The sequence below is a fragment of the Heterodontus francisci genome, chromosome 18 (assembly GCF_036365525.1).
Source record: "Heterodontus francisci isolate sHetFra1 chromosome 18, sHetFra1.hap1, whole genome shotgun sequence".
NCBI classification, from domain to species: Eukaryota; Metazoa; Chordata; class Chondrichthyes; order Heterodontiformes; family Heterodontidae; genus Heterodontus; species Heterodontus francisci.
The window spans coordinates 15421204-15437210 of NC_090388.1; the positions used below are offsets into that span (position 1 = coordinate 15421204).

The window sequence follows — 16007 nt, forward strand, 5'->3', positions numbered from 1 at the left end:
GCTTTGGTGAGATCAATGAAAGCAACTTAGAGGGGCATCCGTTGTTTGTGACATTTCTCCTGTAGCTGGCGAAGGGAGAACAGCATGTCAATGGTGGATCTCTCTGCTTGAAAGCCACACTGTGCCTCAGGGTAGACATGCTCAGCCAGCTTGTGGAGTCTGTTTAAAGCGACTCGAGTGTGGGAAAATGGCGTACTCAGTACCTTGCTCTACGGCAGCGAGGCCTGGACAATGTATGTCAGCCAAGAGCGATGTCTCAACTCATTCCATCTTTGCTGCCTCCGGAGAATCCTTGGCATCAGGTGGCAGGACCGTATCTCCAACACAGAAGTCCTCGAGGCAGCCAACATCCCCAGCATATACACCCTACTTAGCCAGGGGCGCTTGAGATGGCTTGGCCTTGTGAGCCACATGGAAAATGGCAGTATCCCCAAGGACACATTGTACAACGAGCTCATCACTGGTATCAGACCCACCGGCCGTCCATGTCTCCGCTTTAAAGATGCCTGCAAACGCGACATGAAGTCCTGTGACATTGATCACAAGTCGTGGGAGTCAGTTGCCAGTGATCGCCAGAGCTGGCGGGCAGCCATAAAGGCGGGGCTAAAGTGTGGCGAGTCGAAGAGACTTAGCAGTTGGCAGGAAAAAAGACAAAAACGCAAGGGGAGAGCCAACTGTGAAACAGCCCCAACAACCAATTTTCTCTGCAGCACCTGTGGAAGAGTCTGTCACTCTAGAATTGGCCTTTATAGCCACTCCAGGCGCTGCTTCACAAACCACTGACCACCTCCAGGCGCTTACCCATTGTCTCTCGTGACAAGGAGGCCAAAGAAGAAGAGAAAAAGAGAGGTAGAGAGGCTGAGAAATTTAGGGAGGGAATTCCAGAGCTTAGGGCCTGAACAACTGAACGCACAGCTACCAATGGAGGAGCGATTAAAATTTGGGATGCTCAAGAGGCCAGAATTAGAGGAGCACAGATATGTCAGAGGGTTGTAGGGCTGGAGGAGGTTACAGAGATAAGGAGGGGTGAGGACATGGAGAGATTTGAAAACAAAGATGAGAATTAGATTTTTTTGTACAAATTCCCACTTCGGATGTGGAGCCTTGTCCACTGGGAATGGAGATTAGGAATTGCTGTTCGGAGCTCAAAGCCACCACACCACCATCGCTCCACTCAACCTCCATAGGACTTCCTGCACATTCATTTCAATTTTGGGACTCTGTCAAACCTGCCCTATTAAAATTAAACAGGGTCATTTCTTTATAGATCCTGAATCCATTGTACACTCACGACCAGGGGTAAGAGTCTATTAAAATCTGACACCCAGGTCTTTAAAAACCAGGTCAACAAAGCAGGAACATACCATCTTCACTGGTGTGTGTCTCAGCGCCAGTGTCTAGATCAACATCCTCCAGTGTCCCATGTTCACTGTAGGGACTGTCACTGTTGGACAGAGTGGAAAAGAAAACAGGTTACTTCTGGAGACAGCCACGCAGTTCAGGAGGAAGAAAAGTTGTTCTGTTTATGCCGTCTATTCCCAATTATTCAGTCATTGAAGTTCAACATCTAATTGAAGTGTTAAAAATGATTAAAAGGAGTTGATGGGGTAGAAAGAGAGAAGCTATTACCTCAACAATTTGCATTTAGATAGTGCCTATAACATAGTAAAACAGCCCAAGGTATTTCACAGGAACATTATCAAATGACATTTGACACTGAGCCACAGAAGGAGATATTAGGACAAAGTGGACACAGAGGAAGGCTGTAAGAAGGTAGAGGAGGAGCCTACATTTAGGGAGGAAATTCTGGGGGGAGTCCAGAACAAGGGGTAACCTTAAAATTAGAGTCAAGGTGTTCAAGGGTGATGTCAGGAAGCACTTCACACAAAGGGTAGTGGAAACCTGGAGCCGTCTTCCCAAAAAGCTGTTGAGGCTGGAGGGGCAGGGGATCAATGGAAAAATTAAAAATGGAAATTGATAGATTTTTGCTAAGCAAGGCATTAAGGGTTACAGAAACAAAGAGGCTGGATGTTAGGAAAGGAGTTCCAGGTTTTTGACCTAGCGACAGTTAAGGAACGATGATATAGTTCCAAGTCAGGATAGTGTGCGGCTTGGAGGGAAACTTGCAGTTGCTTGTGTTCCCATACATCTGCTGCTCTTGTCCTTCTAGGTGGTAGAGGTATTGGGTTTGGAAGGTGCTGTCGAAGGAGTCTTAGGACCTCGGCAGCTGGAAAATGGCCACCAATGGTGGAGCAATGGAAACCTGGGATACACAACAGGCCAGAATTAAGTCAGCACAGCGATCTCTCCTCCTTTAAGCCCAGCTCTTTGAACAAATCTTTTGTTTGCCCTGCCCAACCTCTCCTTCCTTTGGGTCGGCACAATGATCTGATTTGTATTGCTCAACACTGGATGACGGGCTTCAGGGTAGCGGGACACAGAAAGGATTGGAGAAGCCTGAGCTTACCAATAGTCATCAGCAGCCATACACTTTTCATACACTGGTCCGTCAAGGTCCTTTGAATCTGGGAAAATCAGCTCGTTGTGGATAATGATGGTTTTAATCAACTCGTTCACGTGGGCCTGACACGAGACTTGATCTTGCGTATCGGGAACAGGCATCAGTGTTGGCCCAAAGCAGATTGCCAGGTTGTAAGGATCCATCATGTTCTCATCATTGTATTGAGACAAGCTGCCAAGAGAAGGAAGGCAATCAGTGAGAGGTCAGGCGGTCAGAACGAGCGACAGGGACTTGGAAGAACTGCTGGCATCATTATAACAAAAACGGAGCCACAGGCACAGCTGCGGACGGAACAAGTTGCTGGTCTAGCACAGATCGGAGGCTGGAGTTCATTTCCCTGGAATTTTACAGCTGCGATTGTTCCTACCCAAATATTATGGGGTAAGCCCTAGATTCAGGAAACCTATTTACATGGTTCAATGGCTTTTGTTTTCCCCACTCCTGACCACATCACCCAAAACATGGGAAATACCAACATTCTTTTTTATTTAAAAATGTCAGAATGGCCTGCAACAAAATACATTGATTAGCAATGGTCTTGTGTTTAATTAAACAGTTGCTTTTGAGGCTCTCCCAGCTGGCTTTAACATGCTGGGGAGTCAGACTGAGAGCCCTGAGGCAGGGCCCCCGCGAGAGGGAGCCCCGAGGCAGGGCCCCCGCGAGAGGGAGCCCTGAGGCAGGGCCCCCGCGAGAGGGAGCCATGTCACAGGGCTCCACAAAACCTCAATGGTACCCAGAGATCTGCTCCCATTTAGGTCAGCAGGGCAAGGGAATGTTATTCTGAAAACTCGAACCAAGTTAAAGAACTCTGTCATGATGGCTGGTCTATATTTTTCACAAAGGAATTGTTCTGTATGCTTAGGACTTCCCATGATTTCAATGCTTAAGTTTATTAAGCATAACACTGGATTCTCTGTCTTACACACACACACAAAGAGGTAAAGACATATCAGATCTAGACATTGATCACAAGTCGTGGGAGTCAGTGACCAGCGATCGCCAGAGCTGGCGGACAGCCATAAAGGCGGGGCTAAAGAGTGGCGAGTTGAAGAGACTTAGCTGTTGGCAGGAAAAAAGACAGAAGCGCAAGGGGAGAGCCAACTGTGTAACAGCCCCGACAACCAATTTTATCTGCAGCACCTGTGGAAGAGTCTGTCACTCTAGAATTGGCCTTTCTCGCCACTCCAGGTGCTGCTTCACAAACCACTGACCACCTCCTCTCGAGACAAGGAGGCCAAAGAAGAAGATATCAGTTAAATATGGTGTGACAATATAAAAAAAAACAAGGCTTTATTTACATGAGATAAACACCAGATAAAAGGAAACACTGGCAAACCATCTGGGAACAGGTGAGACCAGCTGCTCCTTACACTTCTGTGAGTTCATTAAACTTCTAGTTCACTGAAATGTTGTGAATCTTTTGAAATAAATAGAACAAAACACTGACTATTACAAAAAATTCTTCGCTGCCCAATAGAGATGTACTGTAGACTGGAAACTTTGCATTTTCCAACTGCTCCAAAGAGCAGTTAAGTGAGTGAAGAGCAGTTCTTAGAAGGGGGAGTGGGGAAATCAAAAAAGTTAAACTCTTCTCAAACTCCGACAGTAGCAAAGAGAGCTCTGTAGCTACAATGCTATGGCACTAGACCAGGCTTATTAGGCAAATCTGATTTAATTCAAACTTAACTGACCATATTATTAAGGGGTAAACTGGGGGAGAGGCAGTTTCCCCAAATCTCCATTGGGTGGCGTGTGAAGTTTTCCTGCCCTGCTCAACTCCTGTTGGACTGATCAAGGAGCAGAACTATTCATATTAGAAAGTATTTACAGCACAGAAACAATCCATTCGGCCCAACAGGTCTATTCTGGTCTTTATGCCCACGAGCCACCTCCCACCCTTCTTCATTTAATCCCATCAACACATCCTTTTATCCCTTTCTCCTGCATGTGCTCATCTGGCTTCCCCATAAATGTACCTACACCATTCGCCTCAACTACTCCTCGTGGCAGTCAGTTCCACATTCTAACCACTGTCGTGGAATGATACTGCATTGAAAGGAGACTATTTGGCCCATGGTACCTATGCCAGCTCTTTGAAAGAGCTATCCAATGAGTCCCAAATTAATCTCCGCTTGTTGGCAGGAATAAAGGGGTAACGATGGTGGAACAACATCAGCTGTGCAGGGTTTTATAGACCAGTTTATTAAATTAATTTGCAAACAGAAATTAGGACGAGGCTCCCAAGCCAGGACGGTGAGAACAGGAGACTTTCCCGGCAAATTCAGCTTTGCAACTGCTTCCCAAGGCCGATCCATTTTATTCAGTGAACCATCATTTGTTTTTATTTACCAAAAAGTCAACTTGCGGAAACTATTAGCTTTCTTCTCTTCCTCCACACTGCACTTATTAATAGCTGCATCAGCAGATAAATGACCAGGATAGCAGCAGACACTTGGAAAATGAAACTTTCAGTAATTTTGCTGCAGACTTAACAAGCATTTATGAATGAGCAGAAGACAAGAGCAGCAATACTCACTGGTTTAAAAAGGCAAAGAGGTATCTCATCACAATAATCACAGACCGTGGAAGGGTCAGGAGAATCTTGCGGAGATGGAGAGCTCTCTCATATAGACTCTCTATTCCTGGAAGGCAAGACATAGCCGTATCATCACTCTGAGCAGATACCGCGCTAATCCCTCCAAGTGAGAGATGGCACGACTGACAAGCATAACCTTTTTCTACTTTTTGAACTCTGTGACATAAAGAAAGACTTGCATTTATATAGTGCCGGTCACAACCTCAGGACATCCCAATGTGCTTTACAGCCAATTAAGTAATATTTTAAAGTATAGTCACTGTTGTAATGTAGGAAACGTGGCAGCTAATTTGTGCACAGCAAGCTCCCACAAACAGCAAAGACCAGATAATCTGTTTGGCTGTGGGGCAAATATTGGCCAGGACACCACGGATAACCTCCCTGCTCCTCTTTAGAATAGTGTCATGGGACCTTAAACATCCACCTGAGGGGGCAGACAGGGCCTAGGTTTAACATCTCATCCTGCAGATGGCACCTGATTAGTGCAGTACTGAGGGGGTGCTGCACTGAGTGTCAGCCTAGATTGTGTGCTCAAGTCTCTGGAGTGGGATTTGAACCCACAACCTTCTGACTCAGAAGCAAATGTGCTGCTCACTAAACCACACAGCTGACACATAGATAAGGAGTAGCATATGCTAAATGCTAGTCAAATCGTCCTCTACACTGACTCTATGACATTGCACCAATGTCGTTATTTGTTTAATAAAAATAAGAAATGCTGGAACCACTCAGCAGGTCTGGCAGCATCCGTGGAAAGAGAAGCAGAGTTAACGTTTCGGGTCAGTGACCCTTCTTCGGAACTGACAAATATTAGAAATGTAAAAGATTTTAAGCAAGTAAAGCGGGGGATGAGGCAAGAAACAACAGAAGAGGTGTTGATAGGACAAGGTCACAGAGAATAACTGACCAGGTGGTCATGGAACAAAGGTAAATCGGAAGGGTCACTGACCCGAAGCGTTAACTCTGCTTCTCTTTCCACAGATGCTGCCAGATCTGCTGAGTGGTTCCAGCATTTCTTGTTTTTATTTCAGATTTCCAGCATCTGCAGTATTTTGCTTTTATCTCATTACTTGGTTGCCCATTATGTCCATTTATTTGGGGGGGTTTTTAGGGTGTGATTATTAATTTAGCCCTAGTGAATAATTATCGAGTTGTTTAGTGCTATGGACTGACGCCCAATATTAAATACATCACCAGCCTCCTCACTGTCCCTAGAATAGTCAGATATAGATCAATCTGAGCACTCTTTTCTGAATGCATGCACCTGCAGTGAGGCTTAATCATCAACTGTGCGTAACGGGTAACTGGGGGCACAGAGCCCACAATGGTCCCTACACCAGATGTGCATATTGGGTAACTGGGGCACACTCACTCTCCACAATGGTCAGTCCATTAGCTGTGCATAGTGGGTAACTAGGGGCACAGATCCAATGTTGGCTGTCATCACTAATAAGACTTGATGCTGCTGTTCTCCATTACAGAAGCTCTGTAGTTTGCAGTCGTTCTATATTCAACTTTACCTGGAATTTAAAGATCGGAAATAGGCCATTCGGCCCAACTGGTTTATGCTGGGCTCATCACCAAGGCTATATTAGAATGGATAACATCTTACTATGATTGTATACAGATTTAGGACCATTATTGTGAAGATTACTGAGCCTGTGCAACTGCACCCCTCATTTAGTAGACTCTTAAAAACTACATGTTTCATTGCTAATGATCATTCATACAACGGTATCATTTTCTCTGACTGATTTATCTTACTTCAAAGACAAATTTTTTTCAAAAAGTTATTTTTAATTTTACATTTTTCGTACTGACCCACATGCCCTAAGCTTTTTCTAAAGCAGTAAGAATTATTATTGGAAAATTTATGAATTTCTTCAGGGAATTGTCTGAATGGATTTCATCAGTTTCTATGTCATTCAAAGCTAATCAGTGACAAAAAGCTCAGATTTTACCTATTAGGCTATTCTATGAACTCATGTTTATTACAAGCCTATGTTTTGCTCCTCTCTGCTAGGGAGGCATGGCGGATCTAACTGTGAACAACTCGACTGGCCTTATTATTTATTTATTTAGAGATACAGCAGAAACAGGCTCTTCGGCCCACTGAGTCTGTGCCGACCAAGAACCACCCATTTATACTAACCCTACAGTAATTCCATATTCCCTACCACCTACCTACACTTGGGGTAATTTACAATGGCCAATTTACCTATCACCTGCAAGTCTTTGGCGGTGGGAGGAAACCGGAGCACCCGGCGAAAACCCATGTGGTCATTAGGGAGAACTTGCAAACTCCGCACAGGCAGTACCCAGAATTGAACCCGGGTCCCCGGAGCTGTGAGGCTGTGGTGCTAACCACTGCGCCATTGTGCCGCCCATGTAACATGATGACTTTGCTAAATTCTGCAAGGGGCAGGACGATCACAACACAATTACAGCCAAGAACCACCATTCGACCCAGCTTAATGCATCCATCCAGAGACCTCCTAAAATCAGCCCCACCACTGTAGCATCCAGTTGTTTCATAAACGATTCCAGGTTTCCGGCCTCCGTTAATCTATCTGGTAGTTCCAAGCGTGGATCATTCTTTGTTTGAAAAAGACTTTCCTGATACCAGTCATTAAACTTACCATTGGCTAATTTGAACCTGTGTCTCCTTATTCCGCTCCTGCTATTTAATTTGAAGTTGAATTCCAACTTACCTTTTTCATTCCCTTGACTACCTCATATACTTCTGCAAGATTGCCTCTCAGCTTCCTTCTTTCCTGGTTGAAAAGCCCAACTCTTTCCTTATAAATGAAAGCCCAATACTGGGGATTGGTAGCTTAGCTTCTCTCTGCATGGCCTCCAGAGCTTAAATGTCCCCTTTGTTTCTTGGCTCACAGCACCAGGCACTGCATTAAAGGTGAAGTCTAACCACAGAACAGTACTATTTGATCACTACCTACTCAATACAACAACAACTTGCATTTATATAGCTTCTTTAACATAGTAAAACATCCCAAGGCGCCACAGGAGCCCTATCAAACAAACAGCAAACCACACAAGGAGCTAGTAGGACAGTTGTCTGAACGCTTGTTCAAAGAGGTGCATTCTAATGAGCATCTTAAAAGGTGGTGAGTGAGGAGGAGAGGTTTAAGGAGGGAATTCCAGAGCTTAGGGCCCCAAGCAGCTGAAGGCACAGCCACCAATGGTGGAACAATGAAAATCGGGGTGGGGGGGGGGGCTGGGCGATGGGAGGAGTGCTCAATATGCCAGAATTGGAGGAGTGCAGATACCTCAAAGGATAGAGCTGGAGGGGATTACAGAAATAAGGAAAGGAAATTTTAAAATCGAGGCACTGCCAGACCGCCAAGTGAATGTACTCTGACCTACACTTTACGATGAGCTTTGACAACTGCTGCTCTACATTGGTTGGACCCGTTTAGCACAAAGACTCCTTGGTCTCTTTCAGGTTCAACCTTTGCTTGTACTTCAAGACCTACTTTTGGAATCATACAGCATAGGAGGTGATTCAGCCCATCAGCCCATGCCGTCTCTTCGAAAGCTCCATCTAATTAGTCCCACTCACCTGCTCTTTTCCCCCGTAGTCCTGAAAAATTTCTTTTTGAAAGCTACTGTTGAATCTTCTTCCACCATCCTTTACATTGCCTAATTTTCCTTCCTATCTGCTGTACTTTACACTTGTCCGTGTTCAAGTCAGGACAAACATAGCTTAGCGATTCCTTTTGTTTCCCCTCCCCTCCCCTCCCCATCTATTATGTATTCAAGTCAGTAAATGTTAACATTGAAAAATTTCAGGTGAACTTTGCTCCCATGGGAAAACCTACAATGGTACCTGTAACGTCTGTAGTGGTGCAGTGATAGGAGTTTTCATTGTGAAGGGTGTTCTTTAAAAATTCATTCATGGGATGTGGGTGATACGAGCAAGGCCAGCATTAGCTGCCCATCCCCAATTGCTCGAGAAGCCTTCTTTGAACACAACAGAGTGGCGTGCTAGGCCATTTCAGAGGGCAGTTAAAATTCAACTACATTTGCTGTGGGTCTGGAGTCACAAAGGCCAGACTGGGTAAGGACAGCAGATTTCCCTCCCTAAAGGACATTAGTGAACCAGATGGGTTTTTACGACAATCTGGTAGTTTCATGGTCACTATAACTGATGCTGCCTTTCTATTCCAGATTTAATTTGAACTTGTGTGTCCCCACATCATTAGTTTAGGCCGCTGGATTCTAGTCCAGTAACATGACCATTATACTACCGATCCCCCCATAATGTCACACCTTGACTGTCACAGATTCACCCAGTGCGGTGTAAGATACATCATCTACCATTTGAAAATACATGCGTTCAGAGAGCAACAGAGTTAATGTATCAAATCTGTGACTTTTTAATCCTGAAACGTTAACTGTTTCTCTCTCCACAGCTGCTGCCAGACCTGCTGAGTATTTCCTGTACTTTCTATTTTAATTTCAGATTAGCAGCATCTCCAGTACTTTTTTTTAAATTGCTAAACTGTACTTAGTTTGCTGGTTTTGACCAAAGATTCTTAATTATATTATCTGATCCTTATTTTTAAATTGATAAAAACGAGCAAGTTTTATTTTAACTTTTTGTAAATTTATGTCTTAGTAGTAAACAAAGTTGCCTCTCTCTCCTCTAAAGTTGTGTGGTTTCAATGTGCCTTTTTCCTATGTCTTCATTCCGGTGTACATTTGTTGAAATGGAATATATTTTTCTATGTGGATAAAAATATTTATTTAAACACTTCCGCCTGTTTTCTCTTCCATCTGTTTTTATTTAGATCTGGGCTGTACGTGGCACTCAAACGGAGCTGATCTCAGTCAGATGAATAAATGAAAAGTTAATTTTAGTATCGAGGACAGAAGTGCTTTAATTCTAGCCTGTTTATGATGTCGGGGACTAGTTTAGTGCCCGTTTCGGAAGTTAGGTTTCCCTGTATTTAAAATTTTGTCTAACATAAGAGAAGATTTTCCGGTGTTGGTCTCCTGGACTAGTTTTGATCGCCTCAGTGGGTCAGAAAGACATTTTTCTAGATGCTTCCTTTTCCTCAATTGGTCTCAAGTCTTTACTTGGCCTCTCAGAGAGCATACTCTTAAAGGCAGCTACCGATTCTACCCCCGCCATTTAAATTACTGGAATTATCCAATGTGTTTGGACCACACTCAAGAAAACAGCCACTATAATCAAAAAAAAAAATTGGGCTTGGTGTTTAAGGCTCAATTTAATGGGTTTCTGAGGGGAGGAAATCATTTCTGTAGTTTTTCTTTTGGTGGCTGTTGATCTGATAGGCTATTGCTCGGAATTAATTCACAATTATTGATTTATGATTCATTGTTCTTGTGGCACCGTTTTATGTCTTTTTTCCTGCTCATCCCCTACCTCTATAAAAATGTAGCGTGTTGCACTCTGGCTGACAGCACAGCCTTGTAGTCATCTGCACGTTGGCCTTGTTCTCTGTTGTGCAGCTGGGTGGGACTGCCCTCGCCTGGTTCCTTTCCTACCTACCCAGAGAATCTCCTGCAACAGCCAACCATGGCCTCGTCTCTCCCTAATCTCCTCCAGGCCTACAACCACCCACCAACACCCCCGCCCCCTCCCTCCCCAAGAGCTCTGCACTCCTCCAATTCTGGCCCCCTGCCTATCTCCAGTTTTCATCACTTCACCATTGGCAGCTGTGCCTTCAGCTGCTGAGGTCCCAAGCTCTGAAATTCCCACCCTAAACTTCTCCGTCTCTCTACCGCGCTCCCCTCCTCCAAGTTGCTGCCCAAGAGCTACCTCCTAGACCAAGCTTTTAGACACCCACCCTGATATCTGTTTATGTGGCTGAGTGTTAAATTTGGTCGAATAATTGCTCGTGAAGCACCTAGTGATTTTTTCACTACATTAAAAGGCGCTATATAAATGCAAGCTGGTGTTCATGCTTCGCCATCGAAACATCCCCGGAGACTGGTATGGTCACTGTAAAGCCACAGTCTCGCACTCCACACCCACAGTTCAAACACTACACAGTGTATTGAACATTCCATGCAATCACTCAAAGTGTATTCAGTTTATATGGAAACAAAGTGGAAAAGCACTTGCTCAGGTTAATTGAGAAAGCACAACACAGCACTATTCCAAAACCAGCACTTGCTATAAATTCCTGCCATGAACCTCTGTGAATGGCTGTGTTCAGAAAGGTCCATTCTACACAATTAGCCTCAAATATTTCTGACACCCACAGCTTGTCACATGACATGCAGGATCAGATTACCAGTAATGTATTAGTTACAGATGATAACTGGCCTGCATTCTGTTTTGCCACAGTAAATATTTAATGGTAGCCATCCATCTGAATCAGGCTTTTCATTGATGTTTGTACTGCAGCCAACTTGCTCTTACAGTCCAGCATCAGCCCGAGTACACAAGGTTAGGATTCTAATCCTGTATCTGGTAGCCTAATGTGCCAGGCAAATTTGATATGATTTGACAGACAGACCATTTATATTAGGAGGGCTGAAAGAAAGAAGGAAGAATTCCTAATTATGTAGTGACTTTTACAACTGCAGGGTGTCCCAAAGCACTTTACAGCCAATTAAGTACTTTTGAAATATGGTCACTATTGTACTGTAGGGAAACTGTTAAATAAATCATTTGGAGAATTTCTATTTGTATGTGTATTATCCATGTACAATATATGTGTGTGCAGGGAGTTAGCCTTATACGTGTGTGTGTGTGTGTGTGTGTGTGTGTGTGTGTGTGTGTGTGTGTGTGTGTTAGCATTATGTGTATGCATTATATGTGTGTATGGATAAGTCGGTCTCTTGCTCTGCATGCTTTAAACGGTAAAGCTGTGAATTTTGCTGCAAACAGCTAGAATATCTTATTTTGTTCAGAACCAACAGGCCACAGTGTTGCTCATGTACAGGTAATTCAGAGACGGTATCACATCTTAATATTTCTTCAGTATGTATTCAGGGTGCACGCTGGTCATCCACCGTCAAGGACCAATCTTGCAGGAAACTAGATGTGTGCAATAATTCAATCTTGCTTTAGGTACTCCAACAGGGCTCGGAGTCACGAACCACTATCAATACATGAAGCTAAACAAACTGTCATGATGATACAAAATCCATCAAATTATGGACCATCTGGCTGTACACGCACTCCTCCAGAATTCCACGATTTACTGTTAATCAGGCAATTGTGGGCTAAACACTTCAGTCTGGGCGTCTCAGTTGACTATAAAAGGTCTGAAAATGCAAAATGCATACAAGGCAGTGGTATTTGTGCAAGATCAGTCTCTGAACATTCCTGCTGCCTTTGGGATCCATGTTAGGACGATCTAACAAGATAACCATGCAAACCTGCCTTCAACATGGGCTCAATCCTGCAAATTTTGCATTCCTATCACCTATTATCACTGAAGGCAGCAGCACAGGTAGATAAGGTGGTTAGGAAGGCATACAGGATACTTGTCTTTATTAGCCGACGCACAGAATATAAGAGCAGGAGCTGTATAAAATGCTGGTTAGGCCGCAGCTGGAGTACTGCGTACAGTTCTGGGCACCACACTATAGGAACTATGTGATTGCAATGGAGACGGTGCAGAGGAGATTCACCAGGATGTTGCCTGGGCTGGAGCATTTCAGCTATGCAGTGAGACTGGATAGGCTGGGGTTGTTTTCCTTGGAGCGGAGAAGGCTGAGGGGGGACCTGATTGGGGTATACAAAATTATGAGGGGCATTGATAGGAAGAAACTGATTCCCTTAACGGAGAGGTCAATAACTAGGGGGCATAGATTTAAGGTAAGGGGCAGGAGGTTTAGAGGGGAGTTGAGGAAAACTTTTTTCACCCAGAGAGTGGTTAGAATCTGGAACACACTGCCTGAAGGGGTGGTAGAGGCAGGAACACTCATGACATTTAAGAAGTATTTAGATGAGCACTTGAAATGCCATAGCGTATAAGGCTGCAGGCCACACGCGGGGAAGTGGGATTAGTTTTGGACGGGTGCTTGATGGTCAGCGCAGGCGCAGTGGGCCTAGGGGCCTGTTTCTGTGTTGTAAAACTCTATGACTATTATCATATTCTAGGGAATGGGATCATCCACCAAAGGCATAGTTTATTTTGTTCATAGATGGAGGGAGCCAGATCTGTATTATTTTTTGTAGGCATTAAATTTTGCACAATAGCTTTATTCTCAAATAAAGGCTTAACTTCCTTCACTTCCTCCTCACATGCAACAATGAGTGAAACTGGAGGCACTACATTTTGGACGTATTTAGAAGTAGGAGTAGGCCATTCGGCCTCTCGAGCCTGGTCCGCCATTCATTAAGATTATGGCCGATCTTCCATCTGAACTCTGCTTGCCTGCCCGATGCCTCGATTCCCTTAATGTTCAAAAAACTATTGATCTCAGCCTTGAATATACTCAACGACTGAACATCAACAGCTCACTGGGGTAGAGAATTCCAAAGATTCTGAGTGAACAAATTTCTCCTCATCTCAGTCCTAAATGGCCAATCCCTTGCCCTGACACTGCGACCCCTCCCCCTCCCAGTTTCCCCGTCGTTCTAGACTCTCCAGCCAGGCGAAACAATCTCTCAGCATCTACCCTGTCAAGCCCCCTAAGAATTTTATACGTCTTAATGACATCACCTCTCATTCTTTTAAATGCCGTAGAGTACAGGTGTGTCTAAAGTGTGGCGAGTCGAAGAGACTTAGCAGTTGGCAGGAGAAAAGACAGAGGCGCAAGGGGAGAGCCAACTGTGTAACAGCCCCGACAACCAATTTTATCTGCAGCGTCTGTGGAAGAGTCTGTCACTCTAGAATTGGCCTTTATAGCCACTCCAGGCGCTGCTTCACAAACCACTGACCACCTCCAGGTGCTTACCCATTGTCTCTCAAGACAAGGAGGCCAAAGAACAGGAGGAGAAGACGACAGGCCCATTTTACACAATCTCTCATTGGTCAGGTCTCTAACTGCAGGAAGATTTAGGCAACCGGCTAAATCAATGGTGAGCCTTGTGTAGGGAAACATTAATTGTTATGGACAAAATCCAAAATTGAAGTTCTGAGTGCAGATGAAGATTGGATACCTATATGTGCTTCTGTGCAATGTGATTCTGAAGCTAAACACTAGACTCTGCAATTTAAGCACTAAACAAAACATACTTCACTTCATAAATTATAGGCACAGTGGGCTTCCAGCAGAGCAGTCTGCGTTGAATTTGTGAAATGTAAACACACATGCTCTATTTTATTTGGGAAGTCTCAAACGTACTGTATTTGGAGGGAAAATATTTGTTGAGGGGAATTAATCAATGTGAAAGCACATTACCATCACCAGTACTGGGAGTTTTGCTCCTCTATTTAAAATAAACAATAAAAGCCATGGTGATGTTAGATATGAGAGGGGAAGAATTTTACAAGCCAGTCGGACCCATTTAGCTCAAGAGTGTGTTTAAAGCACTTTCTTGTAAAGCTCTTTTGCTAAGGAATTTATGGGTTGAACTTAGTGTGGCTGTTTGGAGCGGAAATGGAGGTGTAGGAGGGGGGGGTCAGAGGATCTCGTCGGACACGTCTGTCTGGAAATGCGACGTCAAGATGTTCTACGTTCGTCAACAGTGGGAAATCACTAAGACTGCGATGCTGCCCTGATGTGATGGGACTGCAATTTACATTGTAGAACAGTTAATTTTAATACATTAGCAGGTAATTGATTGCACTTCAATGGGTGGGGGGGGGGGGGGGGGGTTTGGAATTAAGTAGACGATAGGCAGCCCTCGCGTGCTTTCAGATCCTCAGCCGTTGAAAGCTGGTGGCACCGATGCAAGGCCTCAGTGCCGCAATAGGAAGGCAGCCATGAGCAGCATTGGATAGGGGAAGAGGGGAGAGTGGAGGCCACTGTCAGCCCACAGTGTTGTGTGCTCTGCATGGGTGAGCTGTGTCTCAGGTGGTCTGCAAGGGGCAGGGGAGGGGCTTGGTTTTGGGTGGCTGTATCGGGTGGCCAAACTGTTGGGTGAGAGAGTTGGCTATCGGCAAGTGTGAGCACTCAGGGCCATCAGGAAGTCCACTGGGAGAAATAGTAAAGGCACAGCTGCCAAGGCAGTGTCGTTTCTGCATTGACAGTACTCTGGAGGCCCACTGGTCACCTGGCATGAGTCTCTCACACCCTGTGTTTTTGGACCCCCGTGACGTGATGTGGCGCCTCCGATGGAGGGAGGGCCAAGAGACAGCTGCACCTGCCAATGAAGCTCCACCACGAGAGCAGTAGCAGCCGGCCATGCCAAGAACGGACCAGCTACTCCAGAGAGTGTACCGGACTTGAATTAACTACCTCCAAATGCCTGAGTAGCATGGTCAGCAAAGACTACTGCTCTCCAGGGAGAACGTCACTGACTTATTTGCCTTGCTGCAGGAGGAGTTGCGACCTATGGGTTTAGGAGTCACTCTACGCCCGTGGACATGAAGATCACAGTGACACTAAACTTTTATGCGTCTGGATCATACCAAGGATCCACTGGGGGCATGTGTGGGATCCCCCAGGCAGCAGCCCACCACTGCATCAAGGAGGTGACCAATGCCCTGTTCAAGAGGTTGGTGACTATGTGCGCTACCGGACTGACCATGACAGTCAGGCCGAGAGGGCCATCGCTGGATTCCCCCAGGTGCAAGGTGTGATAGACTGCACGCATGTGGCCATCAAGGTGCCAATGGAGCAGCCAGCCACCTTCATCAACAGGAAGGTCTTCCACTTCATCAACATTCAACTGGTCTGCGACCACCAAAAGCATTTCCTGCAGGTTTGTGCCTGCTTCCCAGGAAGTAGCCATGACGCTTACATACTCGGACAGTCCCAGATGCTGCAGCTTTTCAG

At 45.1% G+C, this 16007-nt stretch overlaps 1 protein-coding gene across 4 annotated transcripts in view; it reads right to left on the reverse strand.

The window, feature by feature from the left end:
- Positions 1 to 16007, reverse strand: part of LOC137379474 (SLIT-ROBO Rho GTPase-activating protein 1) — a 278218-nt gene that overhangs the window by 25142 nt on the left and 237069 nt on the right. For all 4 annotated transcript variants that reach the window (XM_068050344.1, XM_068050343.1, XM_068050345.1 and 1 more), the window contains exons 16-18: positions 5058 to 5163; positions 2468 to 2692; positions 1365 to 1444 (exon numbers count right to left, since the gene is read on the reverse strand). In XM_068050344.1, coding sequence (XP_067906445.1) covers positions 1365 to 1444; positions 2468 to 2692; positions 5058 to 5163 — 411 coding nt within the window. The remainder of the gene's footprint in view (positions 1 to 1364; positions 1445 to 2467; positions 2693 to 5057; positions 5164 to 16007) is intronic.